At 53.3% G+C, this 14,135-nt stretch overlaps 3 protein-coding genes across 3 annotated transcripts; 2 read left to right on the plus strand and 1 right to left on the minus strand.

Moving 5' to 3' along the window:
- Nucleotides 1-3,111: 3,111 nt before the first annotated feature.
- LRP88_09750 (PHD-zinc-finger like domain-containing protein) lies at nucleotides 3,112-6,706 on the plus strand (the record flags this gene model as incomplete). Its single annotated transcript, XM_083246228.1, has 3 exons — nucleotides 3,112-4,557; nucleotides 4,609-5,642; nucleotides 5,701-6,706. 3 exons carry the CDS (start codon nucleotides 3,112-3,114, stop codon nucleotides 6,704-6,706), a joined length of 3,486 nt encoding a protein of 1,161 aa, XP_083097341.1.
- Nucleotides 6,707-10,429: 3,723 nt separating this feature from the next.
- LRP88_09751 (type 1 serine/threonine-protein phosphatase catalytic subunit GLC7) lies at nucleotides 10,430-11,718 on the plus strand (the record flags this gene model as incomplete). Its single annotated transcript, XM_083246229.1, has 5 exons — nucleotides 10,430-10,609; nucleotides 10,741-11,142; nucleotides 11,213-11,512; nucleotides 11,574-11,602; nucleotides 11,703-11,718. The coding sequence occupies 5 exons, from the start codon at nucleotides 10,430-10,432 to the stop codon at nucleotides 11,716-11,718; spliced, it is 927 nt and encodes a 308-aa protein (XP_083097342.1).
- Nucleotides 11,719-12,619: 901 nt separating this feature from the next.
- LRP88_09752 (Rdx family-domain-containing protein) lies at nucleotides 12,620-13,108 on the minus strand (the record flags this gene model as incomplete). Its single annotated transcript, XM_083246230.1, has 2 exons — nucleotides 12,620-12,970; nucleotides 13,070-13,108. The coding sequence occupies 2 exons, from the start codon at nucleotides 13,106-13,108 to the stop codon at nucleotides 12,620-12,622; spliced, it is 390 nt and encodes a 129-aa protein (XP_083097343.1).
- Nucleotides 13,109-14,135: the final 1,027 nt, after the last annotated feature.

Raw genomic sequence — 14,135 nt, forward strand, 5'->3', positions numbered from 1 at the left:
CCATCTGTATCCGGAGGATGATGATACCCCAATGATACCCCTATATACCCTCTCTGCCGCGGGATTTGGTGGATTCTGCAGCATGATTCGATTCTCCTTGACCTCGCTTGATTCTGGAGACTCAAGCTTGGCCACACTTCTGTTTTCGACATTTATAAGCATTTTGCAATGATATTACGGAGCATAGCGAGGCGGCGTTTTTGACAGAAGGAACATTTGCATTTGTTTGAGCATTCAGAGCCATCATTACTACTCATGGTTGCTATTCTTGGTTGCCGGAGCATTCCTGATCATGTTACTCGTGGTCTGGACGCATATCTGGAACATGCGGGGAAGCAGAATCCCTTTTGAGGGCAGGACTTGTTTCTCAAGGATGCTCATTTTTTTCTCATCTATATCGGGAGGGAAACCCCCGACATTGGATTATTTTGGTCGGAGTTTGGACACGGCGCTTACGGAACAAGGATGAGATTTGGTTTTTTGCATTTTGGGTTTGTGTGGCATGGGCTGAAAGAAAAAAGACTTCAGTGGTCGTTTGACAAGGCACACAGTTTGTGGATTTCCATAGTGGAGGGGTTGACGGAGGTGTTGTTGAGAGTTGATGTAATACATGGAAATCATGGATCTGTTCAAACTTTGATGCATCTCTGGTGCTCGTCATGACCTGTAGAGATTTAACCGATGACTTGGCTGAGACGTAGGATGTTCTTGTCTCACGACGGGACTTTGTGGGTGCAAATGTTCTTGATGGAATGGTCAAGGGCTACCCCCTTACACAGATCAAGAGATAAGCGAGACCCCAGAACCGCAAAGAGTCTGTTCTCTATCTAACACCTCCAAGTCGTGAGTATTTACAGTGTAGTCGAAGCGAAACTTTGGATATCAGTCTTCTATTATTCTTGCTGTACCGGTTATTAGCTATCCTCAGGAGAGGGTAAATTGGTCTCGACCCACGTGCTGTTGGAGTTCAGCTTTTGGCATTTGAAGAAATGACCCTTCCAGGCACTGGGTGTTCCGGTGATGCCGCCATGAGTGTTGGAGACTAAAAAAAGAAGGGTTGGCTGACGTGACCAGGTCAGCCACGGCTAAGTTCGCATGACCGTACTTAGGCCGGCGCCCCGAATTGGGAGTGAGGAGGCACTGGGCAATTGTTTGGGGCTTGGCGGCCTCTGAAAGGAGGAAAGGGATGGAAAGGCCAAAGTGTATTCTGGCTGGTTTGGGGTCCTCGGAGTGGCAGGTTTCGACTAGTGAGGGTGGTGGGATGGAGAACAGCCCGATGACGATGGTGGGCTGGGCGAGGAGTATCAGGTACATGCTCGAGGGTTTCTTTAGCGCTGAATGAACTGGTTTCAGGCGAGGGCGAGTAGGATGTGGTGTAGATCTAAGGGATGGTTGGATGGAGTGAAGCTATCCCCATGGCAGACATTCGGTGAGGCTGGAGAGACATTTGGGCAACAGAAGGATGAGCGATTGGCATGTGTCAACGCTAAGATTCAGTGGTCGTGAATAGAGACACACATGAGGGACGTAGGTTGATGCATAATTACTATCACGTCAGTAAGAGTCTAGGTGCTATTCCAAATATTCTTCGGGGTCTCGTCGATCATTCTGAAGGTTTACAGTTCAGTACTGGCGAGCTGTCAAGCAGAGCTGCGACGTGCTGACGGATGAAGGATAGTGACGCTGGTGATGGTCGCATTTTGCTGCGATTCGTCTCATTTTTATGGTCATTGCCGGGCCTTGAAATTCGAGAATGCTGTATAATACAAGGGGCATCTGGGCCAGATCCAGCCATCTTCATCTGCCATAGAATAGACCTGGAGGAATTAATAGCACTGCGTAGGATCGCGAGTGAGCATCGTGTAACCAGCTATCTGATCAGATTAACCCCAGACCCCAGAAACGACACCCTGCCCTTTCGGTCCTTCTACTTACACGTCAACCTCGATGCAAGCCATGTCGGACCCGAGGCGACCGAGTGGATCGGAATGGGCGGCCCCACGGCCGGGGGCGGCGCCGACAAAGCGCTAGGGTCTCTAGATCTGAGGCCATCGTGGCCCGCCATGAATGGATCTCGCATGAACATGTTTACTCCTCCACGTGCAGGCATTAGTGATTTCGCGCTTTGGGCATGCGCGCACTCACGAATATTTCGCTGATTGGTACGGCATTTTGCACGGCTTCAGAGGTGCGGTTATGTCAGCGTGGAAATGTCGGGTTGGCCAGACTGTGAATTGTGTGCATGATGGACAAGACGGTGTGATTCGCTTCAATGACGAGGTCCATGGCACTCACTTGAAGAAATAGTCAGCAGCGACAAGAAGCTTAAAAGTCTGGCAGACCTCGGCTTGCGACCTACTCAAAGCGCCAATCTGGGGAGATGGGCGGGCATGTTTTGGCAGTGCACCCAATGATGGCCCCCGCTTCGGAGATTTTCTTGAATGCTCAAGTCCCCAGATTTCGTCCATCTGTAGATCGCTTAACTATGGAACTGAGATTGAGTCTTGATTGAACGACGTGGTCTTTGCATGCTGGCAGTCATTCCGTGTGTTCTCATAAAGGCTTGTATGTGTTTCAAGACATAAAGAACAATGTGATTACTGAAGACTCAATATTATATAAATGAAAGACACACACGAGCGACATCCTTTATCAATCAGACATCGCAATCCTTCACTTACACAAAGCTCCTTTCCAATAATTGCCATCCATGGCTTTCAACAGGATCGGGAATTCCCCAGGCTGACTAATACAAACCCCTGACACTTGGGGCCACGACTCCAGTTTTGGGGTCCGTGCGCTCCAACTTCACGCGTGTATCCATGTTTTTCTACGCCCGAGGCAGAGCCGCCAGCCGACGTCACGTCTACTCCTGATGCTGTCAACTTCCATCAACCATTCACCAACGAAGCCCCATTTCGACTCTTGAACTCGCAGGATCCGAGGCAGCACCTGTCCCGGCGTGTATGGCGCCCTCCAGATGACTGGTTACCCCGCCAAGCCCCGGACTGAGCCCACGCGCCACCTTCTCCCTGACGCGCTCATCCACCCGACTCCTGCGCCAGCGAGCCTTCGAATCTCCCATATTCATCGTCTTTAGCTTCTGTCAAGATGGCACCGGCCTCGCCTACTCCGAGGAGGCCACCAACTGCTAGGCGCCGAGGGCGTCCTCCCGGTACAACCAACGCTGCTCGCGCCGCGCGGGCCGCCGCGCTCGCAGCGGCAGCAGCAAGCGAGCCCCCTCCAAAGAGGCGCCGATATGTCCCAGGCGGTCCTGGCGGAGGTGGGCGCTTCATCGATTCCGATATGCTCGAAACACCGAGCACTTCCAGACCTTCCACGATATCGCGATCACGAACGGCCGCGCGCGAGGCCATCAATGGCGACTCTCCCTCCCTGATGCCACGACGAGAGCGAGGCGCTCGCACACGAGCCGCCGGTAACGACGACCTAGAAGAGATGCATTGGGGTTCTGCTGCAGCCATGGCGACTGCAGTCAAGCAGGCCGAAGACTACAAGCCCCGAGAAGAGCGCAGCTGGGAGGACTTTCACCCCAACCTTGATATTGAAGGCAGTTTCTTGGTTCTGCGATCCGAAGAGGTCGATGGAATCCCCCAAGAAACCCCTGATTCTTCTGCTATCCAGACCTCTGGAACTCCGATGAACGAGTCCATGACTCCGTCAAGGCAGCCGAACCCCGCATCTACCGGAAACACCCCGAACCCCCAGGGTCGCTCGGACTCGAATCCCACCGATGCTGCTGTCGACACGCCCCAAAGGCGCCCTCGCCGTCCGACTCGAGATGTCGTTAGCTTTTATAGCACCCGGCCTCTTGATTTTGCTGCGACGCCAAAAACACCAAAAATCCTGCCTATACAGAATCAGACCCCCAAGGAAAAACTGGACCTGAAACTTCCTTCATATCGCAAGACTAACCGCATCGAATTGTTTGAGAGCAAAACTTTTGGACAGGCCCGATATGTCGACAAGGCCATGAGTAATGTCGGTTATCAAGAGAGCGACCACTACATGCGCCCCGAGCAGAGCCTCATCAAATCTGCTGATGGTAACGCGGAGGATGAGGCAGACCTGACCGAGGCAGCCGGCTCCGAAGAAGCGGTTCACCATTCCAGAATCGGCCGTGTCGAGTATGACATGGATGAGCAGGATGACATGTGGCTGGAGCAATACAACTTGCAGCGCAAGCAAAACCAGCTGGAAGAAATCCCCCGAGAAATCTTTGAGATCACGATGACCAAGATTGAAAAGGAGTGGCATGCGCTGGAGAAGCGGATACCCAAGCCAAACCCCAAACCGCCTCAGACTCATCGTCCTCGGTCGAGCTCTGCTGCAGCAGTTAACGGCGAGCCGCAGGCGGGCGAGGAGCCTGACTCCAAGTGTGCCATTTGCGACGATGGCGACTGCGAAAACACCAATGCGATCGTGTTCTGCGATGGCTGCAATCTTGCTGTCCACCAGGAATGTTACGGTGTGCCCTTTATTCCAGAAGGTCAATGGCTGTGTCGTAAATGTCAGCTTTGTGGCCGCGGAGTTCCCGTAAGTACGACGATATGCTTCAAGCAGAACCAATACTAACCAAGCTTCCAGACCTGCATCTTCTGTCCCAACAGCGACGGCGCGTTCAAGCAAACGAATTCTTCGAAATGGTCACATCTGCTCTGCGCCATGTGGATACCCGAGGTCTCTCTCGGCAACCATACCTTCATGGAGCCAGTCATGGACGTGGAAAAGGTGCCCAAAACTCGATGGAAGTTGACTTGTTACATCTGCCGGCAGAAAATGGGAGCCTGCATTCAATGCGGAAATAAGAACTGCTACCAAGCATTCCACGTCACGTGCGCTCGCAGATCTCGGCTCTTCCTTAAGATGAAGACGAGCCAGGGTGCCCTAGCTGTTTTGGATGGTGGCATGGTGCTCAAGGCTTTTTGCGACAAGCACTGCCCGCCAGACTATGCCCAGGAGAATGACGTCCATCAGGCCACTCGGGCGGCCAAGAAGTTCTACAAGAGGACCATGAGGAACCGTATCTGGGCTGACAATGCCGCGGTTGCTCATGCCATTGCTGCTGAGCAACGAAACGCCCTCACGGAGAGCCTCCCCGACGAGTCGCAAGGGGCGGGGGGCAAGAACTCTGCTGCCAATGGTGGGGACAAGAAGAAAGGTCAGCCGCCAAAGAATCTGTGGAAGTTGCCATCAGGCGCCCCCATCATACCACAGGCGGTCTTCGAGGTTGTGGAAGCGTCTATCCAGCGGTTTTCTTTCCGGAAGCGCAAGGATTATCTTGGAGAGGCATGTCGCTATTGGACACTGAAGCGTGAAGCACGCCGCGGCGCAGCATTGATCAAGCGTCTTCAGCTTCAAATGGAGTCGTTCTCCTCGATGGAGCTGACACGGCGCGATTTTGCAGCCATGGGCCCCAGCGGAAAGGCTAGACTTGCCAGACGCATCCAGTTTGCTGAAAGCTTGATTAAGGATCTTGAGCAAGTCAAGGACCTCTCGGACGAGTTGGTTCTGCGGGAGCAACTGAAGATGGAAGCTGGTGAACTCGAGCAAGATTTTGTGGATGAGTGCTACTTCCCAGTTGCAAAGCTCCTCAGCCCTGCTATCGAAAGAGCAATATCGTATGTGTCCCTCGCGCAGTTGAGTTGAGTTGTATGATTGATGGCTAACGTTTTGTAGATTGGACAAGGACCTGTTCATCGAGGGGTTGAAGAAGCTGCAAACTCGCATAGAAACGCGGTTCTACGTAACGGTCATGTCGTTCGCCACCGACCTATGCGAGGTAATACGAAATGGCATTGCTACGGCCCCTGATAGCGGGTCACCGACGGAGGACTCACGATCTGAGCATCTCGACGCTTTGCCTGTCAAGAACACTTTCGCGGATATCCGGGAACGGCGTAAGCTGGGCAAGCGAATCCTTAAGGCGGTGCAGCCCTCCTTGGAGGCTGCCCTGCGAGTTGAGTCAGAGATTTCGCAGAAACCATTCGAAGGCTTGCAGAACGAGCTGGAGAGCATGGTAGACCGAAGTATAGAAGCGGGTCGGCCGTTAACCACAGCGAGCCAAGGGAAGCCAACCGATGAGGCTAATGATACTATCATGGTGGATGCCGAGCTTCAAATTACAGTCAAGGCTGACCCGTCGGAGGGAGATGTAATGGACACGACGCCAGATGGCGAAGTGGAGGGTGGGAATATCGAGGTCAGCACTAATATCGACGTCGACACTTCAGGTCTCAACATGGTGGACGAGGAGGAGAAACGAGATGGCCTTGCGAATGCCGTCAAGTCATCAGACACGCCCCCAGACACTGACGGATATGTGTCAAAGCCTCGGCCAGCTCAATCAGGACCTCCAACGCCACCACAATCTAACGGGAGTCTTGGCTTAGAACCACTCGATCCTCTCACCGAAGGAGGAGTGCTCTGGTACCTGAAGGGATATGAGCCTCAGGGAACCTCTGTTCTTGGAGAGCATTGGGCGGGCAGGGACGCCGTCAGAATGCTCAGCGAAGACCTCACAGACATGGATGACGAGGAGCTCAAGGGTTTGGGGATGGTTGTTGACCAAGCAGCCGCATCTGTTGTTGTGGAGGCAGATGAAGCTGAAGAAACTGAATCTGTCGGCGGTAAGACGAGGGCAAGCAAGGCGAAGAAGCGGAGGACATCAACTAGGCGAAGATGAGGTTCATGCTGGATGGGTTGGAGCAGGTGCTGTATCACTAAGGAGATCTTTGTGCTTGCGTTTTCATTTCTCTTCTCACGTTTTAGGGGGTCATATGGCCAAACACACTTGCACCACTGCTGAGCTTGGCGTTTTGAGGCAAGATGGGGGATAATTAATTATAGGGCTAGTTCTAATCTTTGGGGAACCAAGGGCGTTTGCGGGCAGGGAAGATGGTGTTGGAAGGGTCCAGCGATGGATGGATGGATGGCGGTTCCGGGACGAAGGAAGGATAAGAGTACGATACAAATGTACAACTTCTATGAGAGCGTTTGATTCAGATACCATGGCAGTTGATCGGCTTGAATGGCATGTTTTCTTTGCGATGCCTTGCTTGAGAGCATGTTGAGAAGTTGAGATGTACGTAATGTTGAGTCCTAACGGTGAGTTTTCGGAGCAATATTCAGATCACGATCGATGCAAGTCAATGATATGATGCACATCATGTTTATCATGTCAAGAAGCGTTCCTCTCCGCATCAAGTCGTTCCAATTTAGCCTGTCGATCTGCGCAGAACTGCAGTCGTTGAAGAACGCATGTGAGTCACGTGACCAATATCGAGATGGGAGATGCATGATGACATCTCTCGACATGACGGGGTGCCACACTCGTTCGTTCCAGCTTCCCGTGGCGCATACACCGGCTGCGCGTCCAGCGGGGCCTAGAATGCCCGTTCTGACGCAATGAGGGGGAGAATTGCCTCTGAAAGGCAGCGAACTTTTGGGGATTGCATGTGCAGGGCAACTTCGGTGAGAGGGTCTGGTTACCTGAGTTAGAGCCCGGACGAGGGGAAGGTGTCTACATAAGCTTCAAAGAGAGAGTCACAGTCACAGTTTGACGCGCATGATAAGGAGGGTTGAAACTCGGCTGGCGGCTAGACGGCTAGGGACGGCTGAGATCCGTAGTTGCGTCGGTCAGATGGTATACCTGGGTAGTTATAACTGACAGCTGACGTAGGATTTTGGCTGGAAGCGGAATCGGAGACTTGTTGCATAAAGATTTGAGTTGAAGCTTTCTTCAGGGTCAGCCAGTGTCTATCTGACAGAGGCAGCCCAAACACAAGTCGGGCAGCCGTGTGGCCCCTCGCTTTCTTCATCTATGGTGTTTCGACATGTGGACAGACACAGCTTGAGCTCTGGGCCGAGAAAAGGAGAGATCAGCAAGTGGGAATAAAGGGGGTCCAGATGAGGGGGACCGATGCGAAGTGATGCGTCGTCTTGGGTTGCGTGGCAAGCAGTTAGGAGAGAAAGGGGTTGAGGGTTACGACTATTTGAGAATATAGATGAGAGGGTTTTGTTCAATGGGAACCTGTTGAGGGGGGAAGCCAGTGCTAGTCCAGCATAGGTAGTTTTTGCCCGTCCAATGCACGAGTTTCGAGTCAAGCAGTGAAGATGATACATGGCTGTGATAAGCAGCAAGGTCTCCCCTCCCCTGATGCCGAATCAGCTCCTTTGAACTCAACGACGCACGCGACATGCTCTCGCTCCTCGTATTGTCAGTCTGTCGGCCGCAAGAGAACGCGTCTTTGCACATCCGCGGAACGAACCAACTGGGTACCTATGGTACGGTACGGTACGGCACGGTGGAGAGCGGGACTAGGTACCTAAGAGAGGCTGAGCAGAGAGAGCTCTATTAAGCGCCGACGAATCCGGTCGCCAAAGCTACGCAGGAGGCTCGAGAGTTGAGACCCGTCCCCCTCCATCCATTGATGATGGATGATTTCTGCCCCTGGACTGGGCAAGGTGTCAGATGGATCAAGGTTGGCACTGCCGAGATTCGAATACTACTTGGGTACGTAGAGCTAAGCCTGGGTGAGTGTATCCATGGGCACCCAACGGGCAGCAAGCAGATGAGACTCGGAGATGGAGGACGAGATGAGACGCTGGCTTGTGCCAAGGAGTGCTCCGTAGTAACGGGAGCAACATACCTATGTAGGTAGAGCTCTAGAGAGGGGTCAGTCGGTCGGTCGGTAGCTGTACGACGACATGCAGAGGGAGGTCGTCGGAAGGCCCCGAAGCCCCGGCTCAGGCTGCGTTCCAGTCTTGGACGATACGATTGTGCCATCCACCCATGGCAGGGCAGATCTCTTTCTCTGCCTGGTATCCATAGCCAAGCTCTCAAGAACCTTGGAAAAAGACTTGAAATCGCCATTGGATCCATTCATTTAGCCAGATACGGCACCGTAACGAGAAAGCAATTATAGCGGCAGCCCACCGAGCCTGCCGCTAGGTACAGCTCAGCGAACCCGACAGCGCCGGCATCCCTGTAGCCGCATCCCCAGAGTGCCAGCCCGCAGTCCCATTCCAGGCTTTTACAGGCACCTCTCTTAGCGCCTACAGGTACCCAGAGGCTAGAGGTAGGGCAGGTGCCGTCCCCTTTGCTTTGACCTTGACCAGGAGCGAGAAAAAAAATCCCCCCTTCCAAAAACCTTCAACCCTTCAACTCAACCGACGAAACGAACGAGACGAAGACTTTACCCACGTACGTGTTTGCCCATCGCTGACACGCCCTGCGACGCATATCGATATCTCGACCATCCGCGACGGCTTTTTCTCCTCTCAGAAAGAGACGAGACGACGACCGACGAACCTCCGTGTCCGTCCTAGAAACCCGACTCCAAATTTCCCTTCCCTGATCGCGCGCGCCCGACCGGCCTGCCCCAACAACAACGGGTTGCAGAAAAGACGAACGAGCATACCCTCCCCTCCCCCAAACGACGATCGAGGCTCCTGTGACGCCTCTACTTGATCTTTTTTTCTTAATACCGGCGACGAAGCGTCAAATATAGACGCCCACTTCTCTTTTTTCTCACCGCGAAGAAAACAAGAACTCGCTGCCCACTTTGCTGCTGGCTGACGGTCTTCACCCCCCCTTCTGGCTCGCCCCCCATTTCTGACGCCCTGTACCTGCCCGTCTCTTTCTGGTACAGCTATCAACAACCAAAGTCGGTGGCCCACTGCGGCAACCACGACGACGATTTTTTCCCCTCTCTACTTGATCTGATTCCGTTGGTAATACACGGCTGCTGCTCTCGACGACATTGCCTGCTCTGTCCCTGTCGTTCTCCCCGTCTTGTCCGCTTTCTATCAAAGAAAGTCCGACCCTTCCAGAGAGACGTGATCCCTTCACGGGTGAGTTTTTGTGTTCCCCGATGGTCGCCGCGCCTCTCCATCCAGCCCAAGTCCAAGCCCAGTCATTGATGGAAGTCCCCTCTTCCCTTGCCCCCCCTCCCCTCCTCTCCCACACAGCACCGCACGCACGCACTACCACGCCGCCCGCCTCCATGCTCCTCCTCCGGCTTCTCCCCCTCCAAATTTTCTAATGCCCCCCTCGCTCGTTACCTATTCCCACCGTCGCAACGCGCCTCATCTCCTCCCTCGCATTGTCAACTTTTTTTTTTTACCCGGCCCCCGCCCTCTTGGTTGCGGCGTTAGCGAGTCCGAGGCGTTGTTTTCTCGTCCTCTCTCTTGTCTTTGAGTCTTGTTGCCACGGTTCACCGGCTGACTGGGCCAGGTTTTGCGAAAGTGCATCCATTTGGCATCATATTCCATTCGACGACTTCCACCCCGCAGCCGACCTGATTAGAGATCTTGCTTGCCGCTTAGCTCTCCCCGCCGTTCCCCCCGCGACCTCCCTCCCTCTATACTTTCTGCGAGTCCGCTCTCGCAAGCACATCCCTTTGAAATGGCAGACCAACATGAGGTCGATCTCGATTCTATAATCGACAGGCTACTCGAGGTGCGAGGCAGCCGCCCGGGCAAGCAGGTCCAGCTCCTCGAGGCCGAGATCCGTTATCTCTGCACCAAGGCCCGCGAGATCTTCATCTCCCAGCCCATCCTCCTCGAGCTTGAGGCCCCTATCAAGGTATGTCATCTGACCGCGCATTCCGGCCTCAAAAGTTCGAGAAATGGTGCTTGGAATTGGCCTTTGGTGCTCAGGTCTTGAGCGATGCCGGGAAATTGTCATGCTGACTCACCGGCTTCCGCCTCGTCCAGATCTGCGGTGATATCCACGGACAGTACTACGATCTCCTCCGACTCTTCGAGTACGGTGGCTTCCCCCCCGAGGCCAACTACCTCTTCCTCGGTGACTATGTCGACCGAGGTAAGCAGTCCCTCGAGACCATCTGCTTGCTCCTCGCCTACAAGATCAAGTACCCCGAGAACTTCTTCATTCTGCGAGGTAACCACGAGTGTGCTTCTATCAACCGTATCTATGGCTTCTACGACGAGTGCAAGCGTCGCTATAACATTAAGCTCTGGAAGACCTTTACCGATTGCTTCAACTGCCTTCCCATCGCTGCTATCATCGACGAGAAGATTTTCACCATGCACGGCGGTCTGAGCCCCGATCTCAACTCTATGGAGCAAATCCGCCGTGTAATGCGTCCCACTGACGTGAGTTTTTGCTGCGCTGTGCCACGGCGGTGGCGCGTCGTCGTCTGAGCGCTGTGCTGATGGGTTCTAGATTCCTGACTGCGGTCTCCTGTGCGATCTTCTCTGGTCGGATCCTGACAAGGACATTACCGGTTGGAGCGAAAACGATCGTGGTGTCTCATTCACATTCGGCCCTGATGTCGTTTCTCGCTTCCTCCAGAAACACGACATGGATCTCATCTGCCGAGCCCACCAGGTTGTCGAGGACGGCTACGAATTCTTCTCCAAGCGTCAACTGGTCACCCTGTTCAGTGCGCCCAACTACTGCGGTGAATTCGACAACGCCGGTGCTATGATGAGCGTGGACGAGAGCTTGCTTTGTTCATTCCAAGTATGTGATGGTGTCCCACGGCGCATGTTGAAGACCATACTGACCCGATTTTCCCCGACAGATCTTGAAACCCGCTGAGAAGAAGCAAAAGTATGTTACAAACAGAGCTGGCAGCACAAGCAAATCAGCAAACTCCCCGCGCAAGATGAAGACTTGAAGAATTTATGCCAACAATTTTCGCTTTCACTAGGTTCGGCCGACGTTAGACGACGACATCCTCGAACGATGTGGATGACCGACCACCGCGACGAAGAACGAACGACTTGACTCGAGACCCGTCTCGATCGAAGCGCACCCCCAATCTCCGCCGTCTCGCAGCTCGCCTTGCCACTGAGCGTGGCAGGGAACGTTGGGTCACTGGGAGGGTGTCGGAACTGAAAAGGCGCCGGTCCGCGGCGCTGACTTTTGCGAAACCCGAATCGTCTCTAATGCCTCTATGCGAACTTGATAACGACAAACGGCTGTTTCTTAGCTCACAGATAAAACATTGACATAACTTGTTTTTTTGAGTTGCTCACAGTTCTCGGATCCCATGCACAATCCACAGGGCAGGCGTCATGGTGCCATATATGTCTGTCGCGCGTAGGCCGGCCCGTGGATGTATGCAGTTCGGGAGACTGACCTTTCTCAACCTTTTTTGTGATGACGAGGACAACGGTTCTCGACTGAGAGCGATCGATGGTTACGCACGACACATTCCACGGACGAACTCTAGTGGTCGTTTTTCCTTTCGTTGCTTGACGACACCCATGTATAAGTTTGTGTTTGGCTGGGGAAGGGCAGGACGGAGCAGAGAGCGTTGGCGGATTTTTTTCAAGGAGGCATGACGGAGCTTGGAGAGGTGTGGGACACGATGTTAGAACAAATGTTTATTTCATGACAAACCTTGATGGTAACTTGAGAGTCCCTGCGTCAGTCTATTCATTTGAGACATGTAGTAGCGAGTTAAGACGCTCTAGGTCTTGGCCTTGGTGTGTACAGTGGTGCAAATGGAAACGGAACTCTTGCTAGACAAGTGAACTGGAAACCTCATATCAGAGAGGTTGAATGTTGTTCAACCTTCAGGTCATGCTGTTCCAGAAGCTCCCAAAGGTGAAAGCCTCCTCACTAGCAATCTTCACATTTCTTGTCTCCTCCCTGGTTCGATTCTCCTTGCACAGCCTTTTCCTCTACTTGCTGAGGTTGGGCCGCCTTGTTCTCCTCAGTCTTCTTTGCGTGCTTCCCATCCACATGGCCGAGGTCCCTCCCAGGTTCGACAACATCCCTCACTCTCCTCTTGAGCTCCTTGGTCTCGGGGAAGCCGCCATCCTCTCGCCGGTCCCAGAGCACCTTTGTCGAAGCGGTCTCGGCTTCTGGGGGCTGGTGCGTTATGGAGACGATAAACGTGCCCCCGGTAGAAGGTTGGAGAGCAACCTCGCCGAGGGCGGTGGAGAAGGTAGATAGGAGTTCTTGGGCGTACTTGGGACCAGTCAGTCAAGTCCTGCTTGAAATGGGAGGGTGACTTGCATAGGCTGCGCGGAGCATCCACTTGCACTGCGTGCAGAACTGGATCGTCACGCGAGGAAGCGGCGTCAACGGTGGTGCTTGGCTAGCCATGATTGCCTATTTCCTATTTCTATCTCGTCGAGACTGCCCTGGTCTTGGCCCTTCTTGAAGGATTGCCTTTGAGGCGTCGAGTGTCTCAAAGGCTTGACTTGACTCGGGCAGCAGGTTGAACGACAACGTTTCCCCTATTTCTGCCGAAATACTCTTCCCAAAATAGAAGACAGTCAAATTCAATTCGAAAAGGGGCAAAAGTCAAAGTCAACACTCAACTTCTCAATGTTGAGTAAGCTCATCAGCAGGAATGCAATTCCACTCACTCTGCCCCTCCAACCCGTGATGCAAGCCCCGCCGTCGAGAACAAGTTGCCCCTGTAGGTGCGTCTAGCCTTTTTTGCTGAGTAATCGGGAGGTTCTGCATTAGGAATGGCGTGAGAGTGGAGAACGGCCGCTTCCTTCCCTTGCCTTTGAACGCGGGTTCGGATCAGCGAACGGACGGGCGGGCAGATGCAGGTCTCGTGACTTTGACGAGAGACAACGCGGGATGGAAAAGTTGGTGGTGGTACTGGAGGTAGGAGGGAGACAGTGAGGAGGCTCTTAACGCCGGCGTGATTGTTCTGATAGAGGAGAAATGGTCTGTCCTCGAACACGGAAAACAGACAAAATGACACGAGGTTGTCGCGAAAGAGGTTCAGACAGAAAGATGTAGTATACTCATATTAAAGCCCATCAAGTCATGAGAAAAAATATATTGGCTGGCGGGAAACGTACACGACATGGAAAGGATAGAGATGATAACAAAAAGAGGATGATAAAAAAAGGGAATTATTACATTTGCGCAAGAGCCCGATCCGTGACCGCTCCCCAGACCCAGACCCATTGTGGTTCAAACCCTCCCCTTTCTTGATTACCTCTTTGCATTGCTCGTGTCTCCCCTCAGAAGAGGCAGAACCATAAGACGCAAAGAGACGAATTAAACATCAACATCGTTCTCGCCTCCCGTCAACTCCAGCTCCCCTGCTCTGGCTCTCGGTTTCGTGACCCGCTCCACTGGTATCTCGGGGTATCTCGATCTGGGTCGC

Source organism: Fusarium phalaenopsidis, assembly GCF_050370095.1.
Source record: "Fusarium phalaenopsidis strain FUZ10S chromosome Unknown contig_32304, whole genome shotgun sequence".
NCBI classification, from domain to species: domain Eukaryota; kingdom Fungi; phylum Ascomycota; class Sordariomycetes; order Hypocreales; family Nectriaceae; genus Fusarium; species Fusarium phalaenopsidis.